Source organism: Amphiprion ocellaris, chromosome 8, assembly GCF_022539595.1.
Source record: "Amphiprion ocellaris isolate individual 3 ecotype Okinawa chromosome 8, ASM2253959v1, whole genome shotgun sequence".
In the NCBI taxonomy this organism is placed as follows: domain Eukaryota; kingdom Metazoa; phylum Chordata; class Actinopteri; family Pomacentridae; genus Amphiprion; species Amphiprion ocellaris.
Genome location: NC_072773.1, coordinates 31482842 through 31498228, shown reverse-complemented (window position 1 = coordinate 31498228; position 15387 = coordinate 31482842). Strand labels below are relative to the sequence as shown.

Sequence of the window (15387 nt, the reverse complement as noted above, 5' to 3'; positions counted from 1 at the left end):
TAGTCTACTTAAGTTGTGTATTTTGTGTAGTTTCTTCATTGCAGTTGCAGATTCATCTGCATATGTAATCTGTAGTTTTTTTAAAATGCAGTTTGGCCCATGTAGGTTTTAAATATGAATATCCTAATAACTCACCCATGTAATGTAACAAGGTATTTTTAGTTGTTTTTGGTTTATGTATATTATTGAAAGTTTTTTAAGTGTTGCCTTTCATAGTGACTTCTCTGTCCCATACTATTCGCCTAACCAAGATCTTGCACCGAAACGTCACAAATAAATCCATTTTTATGAGTTAGACAATGGACAGGAGTCTATATGAAACTTTCTTCTGTGCACCTTTCTCATAAAGTAGATGTGCAAAGAGGTACTTTGTCTTAAATCACAGTGTTTATATCATAAAAGATGAGTATAAAAAGGTCAGATAGTATAATGAATGTAGTAGAAAGCAATGGGTTTAAGGCAGAAATGCAGTTTCAAGGGCCATCAGTACTACAGCATCGTGTTTATGCTGTCATATTCTATCGGTATTCATTAGTATATTCATTACAGGTGCCTCCTCCAGGTTGGTTTCCAGTGGCACAGCTGAACCCCCAGGCACCCTCGACCCCTGCCAGCTTGACTGTGCCGGCCCCTTCCCATTACACAGTTGGAGGAAGCCTGTCGACACTGCACTCTCCGGGACCACCACCACCACAAACGCACATGGCTCAAGTGCCACAAATGCAGCAAAGTTTACACCTCCATCAGTCTCTCCCTCTGCAGCAGATGACCTATCAGCAGTCCCCACTCCGGCAGCAAATACCACAGCCCCGGATGCAAACTCCCATTCAGTCCCAGTTACTATCACAGACACAACCCGTCACCCAGCTGCCCCACTCGCTCCCTCAAAGCCAACCGCTGCTGCCTTCCCAAATGCCCACATCACCTGTATCCACAGCTACGTCTCTGTGTGGCACCACTGCACCCACAGATAGCACCGCTGCTACTGGGGGGGCATTTTGCTCATGTTCCTCATCCTCTTCCACCTGTTCCTCCTCTTGCTCTACTGCTGCTCTACCTTCCAGTGCCAAAATTCACTCAACACCCCCCACCTCAACTCTTCCTCTGGGACAGAAATGAAACCAAGCGAAGTGTGAGGTCAATGTGAAGGTCCAAGAGATGGAAATACTACGTGGGTAAGGACGTAAAGCAGATCCATTTGAAGTGTTAGTTCTGTGTATGTGTGAGAGAGTTGTGACCGCAGTGAATACGTGGATTCCAGTGGACTTCTGGATGAGATGGGAAATGAATGTGAAAGAAAGATGATAGATTCTAGCATGTACAGATAGGGGGTAACATGGAGCACAGCAGCTGGGGTTTATGAATCATGATATGTTTGGATGTGGAGATGTACAAAGTCTTTAATGTGTGAGTGTGTGCATTTATGAGTGTGGTCAGTGTTTATGGATTATCTGAGTACATATCACTTATGTCCTTGGACACAAATTAACTCATGTTTTTGTTTGCAAACCAACTCAGCTGGACCTGAAATCTCACTAAGCAGAGACAAGAAGGACAAAATATTTGACAGTGTTGACATTTTATGTTTAATTTGTCAACGCTTACAGTGAAAGGACTGTCAATTATAAAAGTGCAATTAGTAATGGTCATCTAAACTGATCAGCACGTATTGTATTGATTTGTCTGTAAGGCATAAATATTTTTGTAGAAGCACAGTGATGAATACCAGATGCATAGAAGATTTTTTCATGATCGTTTAAAACTGTAGGCCTGCAGCACAAGGCATTTCAATGAAACCTATTAAAACAACAGCATGTTATGCCGTTGAGTGCATAAAACTTAACTGGCTTTCCTCATTACCGCAGTGCAACCAAACACACTCTTGCAGTGTCGTGTACCGGAACAGCATGTGCTTAATTTGTATTGTTTATGTTTGTACCTGAAAAAGGTCTGAATCGACCAGATCAGATGAATTCATAACATGATGGTAAATTGAAATATGCCATCTGTGTTCAGTGAATGCCTTGGTACACTCAGCCTAAGACTGCATGACCTTATGACTGACTTGACTTGCCTGAGTGCAAACTGCTTGCACTTGCTGTATATTCATGAATCTCACAGTTACTGTTTGCGGCCTACTGAGGTAATCAGTCATGAGTAAATTTGCTTTCGGTATGATATGCTTTCACATTTGACATTTTTGCTTTCAGTTTGAGCTCCACATATCAAACTATATCAGTGTCATGCTGAGGAGGAAGATGAAAAAGAAAAAAACTGCCAAGTTATTATTGACAGGGGAAACCATATGGGTTATTCTAATATTGCCTTTTAAGATTACTGCATTTTTGTGAGTGTGTGAGTGTAGTTTTCTGTGTGACAAAGCTTTGTGATAGTCCCATCGTATAATGCGTTATCAATTGCATCCTTGTTTCTTTCATTCAGAGCAGCCTCGCAAATGTCACTGTACTCAAATGGAAATGTTTACCAATGTTTTGGGCTCGCTTCCTCAAGAAATGAGATCTTAGATCATATGCCGGCTGTAAATTTGATGTTCAACACTGTTGTGAGATCCTCACTTGCCTATTTGTCAGCTTTATTTGGCATTGTACAAATTCCTTATTTCAATTGTGAACTACTTAGTCTTTGACAATAGGCTGTCGGTGTGAAAGCATCGATCAGAAGCTCAAATGTGGGCCATAACTGTGCTTTATGCACACCGCTAAACGTTTACTCAAGTCAAAAATGTTCCTTTCCTCAATTCAAAACTCAAGACATTTGTCAATGCAGAGATACGCATCGATAAATGATAAATAAGTAATATATCAGCAGGGGATATATTACTGTGCATTTTATTGGCTTTTCAGTGCACTTAGCCATACACACATTTGACCATTAATGGTCAGGCATTAATACATTTTTTGGTGTAATAAGTAGCCTGTAGTCGAAGCAGCATTTCTGTTTTATTAGTGATGGAGAGATTGTGTGCCACAGAAAACAGCAGATTGTACAGGATGGTAAAGACTGCTAAATGTGAGTCAAAGACATAAAAAAACATGAACGGTTAAGGAGGAATAGTTCAAGCTAAAGGATATGGTTGTTCAGAAACTGCATAATCTAGAATATGAATTATACAGTTCTCTGTATTTGTTGCTTTTCAAAACTACCCACATTTTCACAGAGATATTCATTATTAGTGAAGGTGAAATACTGTGCTGTCATGTCTGATACTAACATGTATCTAACAAGCTGCAGCTTAAGGATCATGATTCATGATGTCAAGCTGGCTTTGTCCTTGAAGTGTTACCAAAATGTTATCTAAAAATAAAGATTATTTTTGTATTTTGGAATGGGGTTGTACAAATTGTAAAATGGTGTTCTCATCACTATAAATCAGAGGTTATTTGAATCTAGAAAAAGCATGGTTTTCATTCCTGTTTGTGTGGGACTCCCTGTTTTGATATACCTCTCTGAGTCCTGACAGGCCAGGATCATTTCAGATTATAATCAGACCATTTTTGTTCATGTTTGGCATTTTATTTCAGCTTTGAACAGGAAAAGCCCAGATGATACATCAACAGAATGACGTTGGCCTTCAAGGCTACAGGTCAGATATAAATTTACAAATTAACACGACAAAAATCTGGGAGTCTCAAAATGGCACGACTGAGAACCAATGATAAAAAATTTGGGCAAAAAAAAAATCTAGAGAAAAAAGTATGTTGCTGGTGATTTAGCCTCTGTAAATTGTAACTAATTCAACTGTTGATTTTATTTATGTTTTGTAACTAATCAAAATAAATGATGTTAAACATCAAATTACATTATGCCTGTGTTTTTCCCCCATGCAATAATTTCACTCAGTAAAGCATTTGGACATTTTCTTACATCAAATATCTGAAATTTAGGTCTTTAACATATACTGAACAAATTGCAAGGGTTAAAGAGTGATTGGACATTTGGCTACTGAATGTTTTTTATGCAGCTATGTTTCATTTCATTCTTAGTTCTGGCACAGAAGAGTCCACAATAAAAGGGCACGTGCACACACAAAACTGGAAAATTGCAATAAAACCTGGTAGACCAAAGACAACAAGTTGCACGGTGTAGAAGAAAAAGGTGACTCATGAAGGCTCTCCAGGATGTAGGCGTACGTGTTTCTTTGTCAACAATCAGGAGAAGACTTCATAACCAAAGACGATTAACAAAAATATGCAAACTCCTCTGAGGTGTCAGAAATAGAAAGGGCAGATTGCAGTTTGCAAAAAGTCCTGGAGCAAAGTTCTCTGGACTGATGAAAGATTATCCATCCATCCATGATCTATACACCGCTTAATCCTCCTCAGGGTCGTGGGGGAGCTGGAGTCCATCCCAGCTGACTCAGGGTGAAGGCAGGGGACACCATGGACAGATCGCCAGTTTTAGACAGACAGCCAAGCACACTCACATTCACACCTGTGGACAATTTACAATCGCCAACTAACCGCAGCATGTTTCTGGACTGTGGGAGGAAGCTGGAGACACAGGGAGAGCATGCAAACTCTACACAGAAAGATCCCAGGCCAGGACGCTAACCGGGGATCTTGATTAAAGATTAACTTCAATTAAAATAAAAGGATAAATATGAAGGGAAAAAAAAGCTCATGGCCCAAAGGAAACCACCTTATCTGTCATATATGCTTCTGTTGGTGGAACTCGCACACTGACATTTAACTTATTGATGATTTCACTGCTGACAGAAGCAGCGGGATGCATGCAGAGAGCAGACTGTGTCCTCAGACTCAGCCAAAATCATCAAAGCTCTCTGGATGACATTTCACCATTCAGCAGGACAAGCACTGTTTCTTCCCCACTGCCTTCACCCTAATAAACAGCTGAGCCATTCCTCCACACCTGTACAATAGACTGTATTCCAATGGATATGTACAGTACTTTTTACACTGTATCATCGTGTAGCAAATATCATTTTGCTCTACTGTGTTTATACAGTCCTCTCTAGCTTGTAAATATTTGTATATATTGTTATATTTATTTTTATTACTGTTATTTTTCCCCTGTTCTTCTTTCTATAGTTTCTTTATTTTTATTATTCTCGTTCCATATTCCTAGAGTATGGAGTCACACCAACAGCCAAAACCAAATTCCCTGTATGTTGTGTACATACCTGGCCATTAAAGCTGATTCTGATTCTGCTTTTCAGGATGAAAAGGTCAAATATTGTTGCCTGGCCGAGTCAATCACCTGATCAGTGAACGTGGCTGCAGTGAAGCCCTGTAGAGCATCACCAGTAATGATTCCAAGTGTCTGTTGATTTATATGCATTAAAGACTTTATGCAGATATGATCACCAAGGATTTCCCAGAAAATATTCTCATTATATTTGATTTAATGTGTATCTGTCCAATTAGTTTTGAAACCTCAAACTTTGGTCACCACGTATTCTGTACCTCCAAAACATTTAGATAGATAGATAGATAGATAGATAGATAGATAGATAGATAGATAGATAGATAGATAGATAGACAGACAGACAGACAGACAGACAGACAGACAGACAGACAGACAGACAGACAGACAGACAGACAGACAGACAGACAGACAGACAGATAGACAGATAGATAGATAGATAGATAGATAGTTTATTATTCCCAAGAGAAATTCAAGTATTCAGCAGCTTACATACAAATAAATATCAAAAAGACAGGACAGGGAGGTAGTAACATTAACATTAAAGGTGAGTATACACTAGCTACTTATTATTTTAGATTGCATGCACTGTTCCCTCTAAGCTGCGCGCGTGCGCAATTGCGCACTGCTGACACGGTCTCCGCGCACAGAAAATCTGCGCTGCGCACAAAAAAAAAGAAATCCAACCTAAATTGTAAATAAAATAAACAAGTAACAATTCATTCTGTGCTATTTTTCAATGTGAGTCAGTGAGTGACCGGTGACTGGCTGCTGCAGCCAATGATGCGATTCACATACATATTTACCATAGACTGTATATTATGGTATTTACGCAGCTAATCAACGTCAGGCGTCCTTCTGTGCAGCCACCGCTGTTCTCATAGATATGAATGAGTAGATAGGACACGCCCCTTTGAGCTGCGTGCTACAGCGAGGCTAAGCTAGTGGGGGCAAAGTTTCAGTGCATTCCGTTGATGTAGACGGCGTGAAAACGGAAACAACAAGTATGCCGGCTCACTGTACTGCATACAGTTACACACTGCGTCGTACGATTGAGACAAGGAAACTTGGAATGACTTTTCATAGGTAAGAATAGTTTTTGGCTCTTTTTTCATTATGAAATCTTGTTGAGAGCTTCCAGTCTATGAGAGCTAACTAGTTAGCCACTAGCAAAACACTAAGGCGAGCTAGCAGCTTGACAAGCAAATACCAGACGATTAATAGTAGCTGTAGTATAGTTGTACAAGCAGTAGTAGTGATACTAAAAGTACAAGCAGCAGTAGTAGTATAAACAGCTGTTAGAGTCTTAGAGGTAGTATCAGCATTTGTAATAGTATTACAAGTTGTAGTAGCAGTGCCAGTATCAGCAGCAGTAGTGTACCACCACTACTACTAGTAGTAGTCACATTGCTATTACTACCACCAATACTACCAATAGTAGTTATAGGTTCAAAAAATGTCATAGTGCAATATATTGTCAAAATAGTATGTTATTCAAGAAAACATCAGAGTATAATATGTCATCTAAAAAATGCCATAGAATATTTCATTGCACAAGTAAAAGTATAGTAAGTTTTAAAACTGAATTCTTATATGTTGCTAAAAAAAACAAAAAAAAAACAAAAACAAAAAAAGGTCACAGTAATATGTCAATTAAAAAAGCCTATAGTATAGCGTGTCGCCCAACAAATATCATAGTATAGCATGTCGCTCTAAAAACGTCACAGTATAGCCTTTAGTCCACAGCTGTCAGTAGGTGAGGAGCAACACAAAAACAGTCCAAACACTGGTTTCCAGAGGGTTAGACGAGAATTTATTTGAAAGAGTAAGTTTACAACAACACAACATGTGAGGGGGGTAAAAACAAATGGGTGTTAGTAAAATAAAAATAAATAAACAGAACTAAAAGTGAACTTCATGTTGACATTGATGGACATTCCAACCAGGAACAAAGTAAAAGATAATCAATAGGAAAAAAAACTCTTCCTGTTCACCTCTTAGAACCCAAAAACACACCGCAGTAGCAGCCTAAACTAAAACTACCAATGGGTTCCCTGTTTTCCTTTGTGAACAATTCAAAGGTCCCTCTCTATCTCCCCACACATTCACCAACCACTGGAACACATCTCCAAAGTTCTGCCGGGCCAGCTCAGCTTCCCCTCAGAAGAAGTGGCGCCACCTGCCAGATGAAGGAGCCTTTTGAGAGGCAGCTGGCATCGTGATTGGACTGTACTTTGGTCTGTTCCAATCCACCTTCAGCTCCAGAGACGGCAGGCGGGACGAGTCAACGGAGGCCTGGTGGACGAAGGCATGCAGCTGAGTACAATCCAGAAAACAACAGAGGAGGAGTGCAGGGCCAGAACAACCAGAGTAGCATCTTATGTCTCTTAGAAAACATCATAGTATAGCCTTTGGTATGAAAAAACGCCATCATATACATCGAATATTGTACAAATAACAAGTCAAAGGAAAGAGACATACATTGTAGGATTGTAGTAATTGTGGGCTGACTGATTTACTGATTATCAGAATTTTATTTTTTACTGATTTATGGTAATAAATATATTTAAAAATGGTGCTACTTTGGCTCTGAACCTTTATCTACCTGTGGTCGCTCTGTCTTCTGGAGTGATTTGATTGGTTATACGTAACGAATAAAACTCCTTTAACTTAACATCTGTAAACAAAACAAAAACTTATCAACAAAGTTTTCTGTTAGAGTTTGTGTTCTTCTAAGTTTAACTCCAAGATTTTAAATACTTTCATTTACTGCAAATGAATATCTACTCCAAATGTCTCACTAATAATCACTATCAGCCTTAAAAACCCACAAAACACCCCTCTATACTCGACCACACTTAGTACAGTCTGGTTCCCCCTTCTATAAATCTGCTTGGAATCGTCCACTTCCTGTTTGTCAAAGTGGCCTTCTACCTGGACAGGTTCTGTTGGAGCTCATGCAACAAACATTTTGGGTAACTGCATTTTAATATGGATGGATGACACTGAATTAGAGTCTGTTTTCATGAGACTGAGTTAAGATGTGTAGCTCTGTCATTAAATAGTAAATTATTTCTCAGAATTCACAGAGAAAAGTCTGAAGTGTTTGCTAGGTTAGCGTCCCACATGTTCTTTGGCTCAGGTAAAGCTAACTCTCTCCAACTTCTGGATCTCTTGAGTTGCTTGTTGTTAAATTATCTTGCTAGAGGTGCTGAAGCTCAGAAAGTCTGAGATGTTTGTTCAAAATAAGCTCATTCTCAAGTCTTCTCTGAACTGTCCTCTTTTGTTTGAACTTTCCCTAAACTTAGGAGTTAATGACAGAGCAGCACATCAGACTCAGTCTCATTTATGTAGAGATTAAACTTCAGTGTCATTCATTGATGTTAAAGTGCAGTTTTTCAAATGTTTGTTGCACATGCTCCCGACCAAACCAGTTCAGGTGGAAGATGTGAAGAGAAAGCTCCAGAGGATGAATATCACACATTTACATTGGAAATTAATGTCCTTTAATTAGACATTGTCATGCAAAAGTTGGATTTCCCTTTAATGATGTTCAAATTTTTGTTGAGTGTTTTGTTGATGTTGGTTTCTAAATGTTTTTTGGCACTCGGCCCCAAAGATTAAAACCTTCTACGGCTCACAAGCTGCAACAATTCACACATTATCAACTATCTTTCTGACTAAACTAAGATAAAAAATGAAAAACTGCCTGATTCCTGCATCATGAATGTAAATCTTTTTGGTTTTTATGACCGTAAACTGAATATATTTGGGCTTGACATTTTATAAACCAAAACAAGAAATGAATTACTGGAGAAAACGACAGATTCATGGACAAAGAAAATGTGTTTTCTAACATATATGGCTGAATTACTCCAACATTACAAGATACATACAATTTTAATTCAATTTTATTTATACAATGCCAATTACAGGTCAAATTGTCTCAAGATGCTTTATTTTTATATTTTTTTGTCATATTTAAAATATGACAAAGTAAGAAATTTAAACCTCTTGACTAATCCAATTTATTATTTGGTTTTTAAGAGACTAATTGATAATTCAGACTTTCTCCACTAAAACTAATAAACATGAGGTCAAATAGAAGGAACAGTTTTAAATACTGCAGTCCCACAATGACAAGAATAAAGTTTCTCAACAAAAACTAAATCTGCTGGTGGATTCCATTAAAGTCCTAATAAAGGATAATAAAGTGTGATACTAAAGGTTTTTGGTGCTAAAAATCTCAAAGTAAAGATATCGAGTTGAACATCTGGGTGGAGGTTGATAAAAGTTGACCTTCTTTCATTTCTCTGGAACCGACTCCATGGATTTTATGGATGGTGGTTAAAGACCTGCTCTTCTAGTTGTCTTCCTTCTAGTTGCTGTAAAAAGTCAGTCCATCCTGGCCGACTTCAACACCTCTTCATGACAACTTGTTCTGCCTCTGACCTCGTGGAAACTCAAGAAACTCGGGAAAACCTGTCGAGACTCGAGGAACTCATCGAGACTCGAAGAACTCGTCGGGCGGGGGAAGGTGTGGTGGGCGGTGGGGGAGTAGAGGGGGAGGCCGCCACCCACCTCCCCGCCTACTCTCCGCCCTGACTCCACCCAGACTCCGCCTTGGCTCTACCCATGTGGTCACTTGGAAACTACGATGACAAAGGGAGGACGAAATCATTTTATTTTCATCTGATCTGTAGCTCAGTGAGTTAAGGATTTGCCTATGGAGCTGCAGGTCGCTGGTTCAAGACCAGACACTTCTTAAATTTTCTCAAAATTCTGACAAAGACAAAGAAAGTTAAAGGCCGGTGGCGGGTCTCGAACCAGCTACCTTCCAGTTGGTAGTCTGTCTTCTTTTCCCCTGAGCTATTTGCTCAGATACTAATTCTTCTTTTTTTTGCGCATTTATCATCTATTTTTTGTCGTTTTCGAGTTTTTTTTAAACTTGAGTCTCGACTCGACCGTTTTTCTCAGGGGGTTGGACTTCAGGAGGGTTGCTGGAGGGTTGAACCCTCAGTTCCAAGACTTTCCAAGCCTCTAGACCTCCCGAGTCCTCAGGACCTGAGCTTTCACACAGTCTGAGGGCTGAAATTTTCTGAGTCCCACAGTAGTTCTCTGTTAGATTTAACTTTCAGACAGTCCAAGGACTGATATCTTCGAAGTTCCTGAGTAGTTCTCTGTTAGTTTGAACCTTCAGACAGTCTGAGGGCTGAAATTTTAAAAGTTTCTCAGTACTTCTCTGTTCGTTTGAACTTTGTGGTTAACAGAAGCCTTAAAACCTGTGACCATGAGTCTTGATTTCACATTTAGACCATCCATCTGAGTTCTTCTCAGACCTTCACCTGTGGGTTTTTTAGAAATCCTTAACAAACTTTGATTCTCTTCACTGAACAGTAAAGTTTGTGGAGATCAGAAGGTAACATTAGTTTGATCAATGCCTTCAACTACTAGTAGACTTTATCTGGAAAGCAGTTTTCTGAAATGAGCACTTAGTAAATCTGTCTACAATCAAACCAAGAACATAGAAAGAGGAAATGTTTGAAGAAACAACTTGATGTTTTCATTTCAGACTAGAAAACGCTTCAAGACCTTTATCTGTTTTTGCTCTTTTTGATCGTTTTATCGTCTCTTCTGTTTAATTTGATCTTCTAAAGTCTAACTGGTGTCTTTTCAAATGTTTTGTCTTTAGTTTGATTCTTCTTAAACGTTTAGTTTTGCTCTTTTCTCACCTTTTATTCTTTTCTAATGTCTGATTTGATTTCCAAATGTTTTGTCTTTTTAATGTTTGTTTTTTCAAATGTTTTATCAGCTTGTTTGAGTTTCTTTTTCTTTCCCAATATTTAATGTTTCGATTAAATCTTTAAGGTTTTTCTTTTTAAATGTTTTACCACCTTTTAATGTTTAATTTTCATTTTAAATGCTTCATTGTATTTTCTGTTTAATTCCTATTTGAAGTTTTATTGTCTTTAAGATTTAATTTTCTAATTAAACATTTAATTTTTGAATTAAATGTTTTGTCTTTTTAAAGGTTTAATAATCTAATTAAATGTTTTGCATTTTTTAAAATGTTTACTATTCTTCTTGTTTAATTGTATTTTTTAAATGTTTAATTATGGAAAATATTTTATCTGTAATTTTTAATATTTATATTTTAAAAATTTTGTTTAATTTCATACTACATGTATTGTATTTTGTTGAATTATCTAATTCAATATTTTGTCTGTTTAATATAGTTAAACATTAAATACAATTAAATGATATTAAACAGACAAAATATTGAATTAGATAATTCAACGAGACACAATACATGTATGAAATTAAACAAAATTTTTAAAATACAAATATTAAAAATTACAGATAAAATATTTTCCATAATTAAATATTTAAAGAATACAATTAAACAAAAAGAATATTAAACATTTTAAAAAATGCAAAACATTTAATTGGATTATTAAACCTTTAAAAAGACAAAACATTTAATTAAAAAATTAAATGTTTAATTTGAAAACTACATCTTAAATTTCTTAAATATTTTTAATAATAAAACTTTTTAAGTTTCATTGTATTACATTTTTTCCTTTGATTTAATTGCTTTTAGTTATGTAGTTTATTTCTTTAATCTTCTTTTTCTGTCAAGATTTTAACCCCAACCTTAAAAATGAAATAAACCATTAAATCACAATGAAAATACTTCTGTTGTCACAATCATGAGTTAGTCAATTATTCAGTTTATCAATTCAACTTTATTTGTTTAGCACCTTTTACACAGATGACAAAACTAAACAAGCAAAGAGAAAAAAACTATGCTAAAACTAGGATTAAAACTCAAAAACATTTAAAAAAAAAAAAACAAAAAAAAAAAAAACGATTTAACATGGTAATAAAATATGTTGTGTCCAGGGGATGGAGGGACTTTATCGAAGTCTTCTTGGGCTCACATGGGAAATCATGTAAAATATAAACTTGATATTCAGTCTAAGGAAACTGCAGAGCGACAGAAGAACCAACAATATCTCCTGTTTTCTCCTTTAATGAGTCGACTCTTCTTGTGCTTTCAGACCAAAGAACTACAGACTCTTCACAACCTGCTCAAACTCTTGGTACAGGACCTCACCACACGGGTCAAGAAGGTTTCCTTCTCCTCATTTCTACTCTGAAGCTCACCTTCTCCTGCTCAAACTGCTGACAAATGTTTCTGCTGCTCCAGAACTTCCTAAAAACTCTCAAAGTCTCTTCTGCTGCAGGTTGCTTTGTAGAACTGTTCCAGAAAACCTCACTAAACCACATGGAGGGGCCTCAAGATAGATAGTCGTCTAAATGAAACCATACAAAAACCAAACTAGTACAACCCAAACGCTAAAGTCTCCTGCAGCCTACCAGAGAACCTCTGAGAACAGAGAATCAGGACAGGAACTCTTACCTTCTGGACAACCAACGTGGGTTCACAAACAAGAATACAGAATGTGTCTGACCAAAAACCTCTGAAGACTCACTACAGCCAAGATAAAGACACAACTCAGCTGCACCAAATCCACTAATCACTGCAAACATTAGCACCATGTGCTAACTGTGGCTAAAGAACCTCATTTACCAAGACAACTATCCAGTACAAAGCCCTAAAACACACCAAGAAACACATTAAGGACGATTTTACTGCTGGAAGCTGCAAGCCAACGCCTAAAGAACAAACTAAAGCAATGGAGCCAAACTCGGTTCACTGGTGAAGAGAATCAGAGGAAATGTTTGTCTGCAGCTAAATAAAGCAGGAAGACACTGAGCTTCTCAGGTGTTCCTGATAACACCAAGCAGCCACCTGGACAGCCAATAGGAACACAGCCACCTGGACAGCCAATAGGAACACAGCTTACTGGAAGTCCAGAGGGCTGGCTTAGTGAAGGAAATTTAATTTAAAGTTGAAGCAGAAAGTTAACAAAGAAAGTTGAAAACCACCTTCTGATACCTGAAATCTCTGAGTTTTCCCACAAAGAACACCTGAACATGTCAAACTGGTTCCATAGTAGAACCATCATTGTAAAAACATCATAGTATGGTGTGTTGCTCAGAAAACATTACAACCCGGCTGTCAGGGGACAAACATGTAAGAAACATGAGAACAGAGAGAACCCAACCAGTAGGTCACAGTTTATCATCCCCCAGTCATCTCCTGAAGTCCATATGGTGAGAGACATCAGTATCTGGTTGTTCATTTACCAGAGGATGCTTATAATCATGCTGATGTGGTCTGTACTCTACAGTATTTTAGTGACTCAATAAATGCCTAAGTTGTTTTTTTTTTTAAATGCTTTTTAGTTTTTAATAAATATTGAATAGCCTATATGTAATCAATAAATGGCCTTTGCCTATCTTAAGAAAAATTCACTCAGAACTCTGATATGTTAACAGTACTAAATAAATCAATAAATACATGCATACACACATAAATAAGTTAATACATTAACTGTGTTAAGATAAGATTTTTTTTTTAAAAAGTTGTTTATGTTTTTGCAGAATCCAGTATTGCTCACTGGTTGGTCATTACATTTTGTTAGTTTGATTTCACTGTTTAAAATGATGCCACCTCTTTTCAGACAGAACCTGTGATAATAAAACAATACAAAATTTTTAGTTCCGTGTTAATAAAGCACTTAAAGCTTTAAGTATGGCTAAATGCTTTTTTTCAAAATTAAATACATCTGTTAGGTTTTGTTATCTTAAAAGCTCAGATGCAGGGAAGAGATGGAGTCAGACTATGCATAAATAGTCATTTATTCAAAAACAAGGGATAAAGGACTACAATTCCCACAGAAACTCAAAATACCGGGAGTACCGGAACAACGGGATAACGACTTTAACTAGAACTGATTGTTGCCTCTAGTGGCTGGCGGACCCACAACAGGTAATTCCTGGGCAGGAGAACTACAGCTTACAGTAGCTCAAATTACTTCAGCAAGCTCAAAACAAAAGGCCTATTAAGGAAGCCACCCAAACTAAAGTGTTACACAAGACACGCAAACTAGAAACTCAAATGTTTTAAGTGGAATAACCAACAACTAGGAAGCTAAACATTACGGCTACTGGAACTTTAACTATGAGCCGGGGTCCGGTAAACAAAAAACTACTATAGCACTGTTATTCTTTAAGAACTATAAACACTAACGGAGTCTGCTCGGACGGGTGCTCAGCTGGCATCTAGGAGGGATGGCTGGCTGTGGCTCGACGATGGAACGGAGGAATGGACGTGCGGCTGCAGCGGCGACGGCTGGTGAGGACAGGAGCTGGTAGTCGACGGAGGAATGGTTGGAGAATGAACCGGGTGACTAATCCTGACGGTGGGGGAAGGCCGGTAGGCAGGTGGGTCCGAGGAGTCCAAATCTGGGAGCAGTCTAGGCTGAGAGGAGAACAGACACAAGTTACTAAGGTTCTTAATAACAATAAACAGCAAGACTAACTGAGTAAACACTAACTAGTTGCTTTTTACGATCCGACGAAGAATGAAGAGAAGAGTCAGGTTATAAAATGATGGAGTGGTGGACTGATTGGTTCTGCACATCTGCTCCCACTTCTGCTGATTGCTCAGATGAGAACTGTCTACACCTGCCGCTGCTGTCTGCTGTCACTCCTTCCTAAAAAGGAAACACACACACAAGGGGAAGGAGGGGCCTAACCAGGACCTGCAGAGGTACACCTAACAATATCACTCCTTAGGTGGTAGTGGCCCCAAGTTCAGTAAAGTTGGAAAGATATTCACAGATTCACACTTCCAGCATCAATAACTCGTTAGATATAGGTTGTCAAAACATAAACGGTGCCTCTTTCCCATTGTTGCAAGGCAGACAATGTGCTACAAGCCCAGTTTTATCAAAAGTAGCTGTCTTTCAAGCTACAGGAATAACATTGGTGTCTATGGAGTGAACAGGGTCCGTCTGCAATTTGCAAAACCGCTGCAACAGTAAAGAGAGACAAATATTCAATAACTTCACTCTTATACATTGTAGTGTCACTAAAATCACTGCAGCCTTCAACTGGCTCCTGTTGACAAAGTGTTTTAACAGAAATGTAAATGCTGTAATTTGATTCTTTTAATGAACCATGTAACTTGAATGGATGCGATGCTGGTGTGACCACAGTGCACACGTCTGATGTTGCTCACAGTGGTCCAAGGGACGCTCAGGGAGTTTGTGTGTTTGCTCAGACTCATGA

The 15387-nt window shown here is 38.1% G+C and overlaps 1 protein-coding gene and 2 long non-coding RNA genes across 3 annotated transcripts in view; 2 read left to right on the top strand and 1 right to left on the bottom strand.

Moving 5' to 3' along the window:
- si:dkey-151g10.3 (serine/threonine-protein kinase WNK2) overlaps positions 1 to 3821 on the top strand; it is a 35705-nt gene extending 31884 nt beyond the window's left edge. Inside the window, exon 25 of the mRNA XM_023282229.3 lies at positions 550 to 3821. Within this exon, the coding sequence (XP_023137997.1) occupies positions 550 to 1119 (570 nt within the window). The 3' untranslated portion in view covers positions 1120 to 3821. The remainder of the gene's footprint in view (positions 1 to 549) is intronic.
- Positions 3822 to 6059: 2238 nt separating this feature from the next.
- LOC129349469 (uncharacterized) lies at positions 6060 to 8841 on the top strand. The gene is made up of 2 exons (XR_008602482.1): positions 6060 to 6270; positions 7266 to 8841. It is a non-coding gene; the product is annotated as an uncharacterized LOC129349469 (long non-coding RNA).
- A 5094-nt stretch (positions 8842 to 13935) lies between these two features.
- LOC118471143 (uncharacterized) lies at positions 13936 to 15387 on the bottom strand. Its single transcript, XR_004848370.2, has 2 exons — positions 14652 to 15387; positions 13936 to 14575 (listed from the first exon to the last, which is right to left on the bottom strand). It is a non-coding gene; the product is annotated as an uncharacterized LOC118471143 (long non-coding RNA).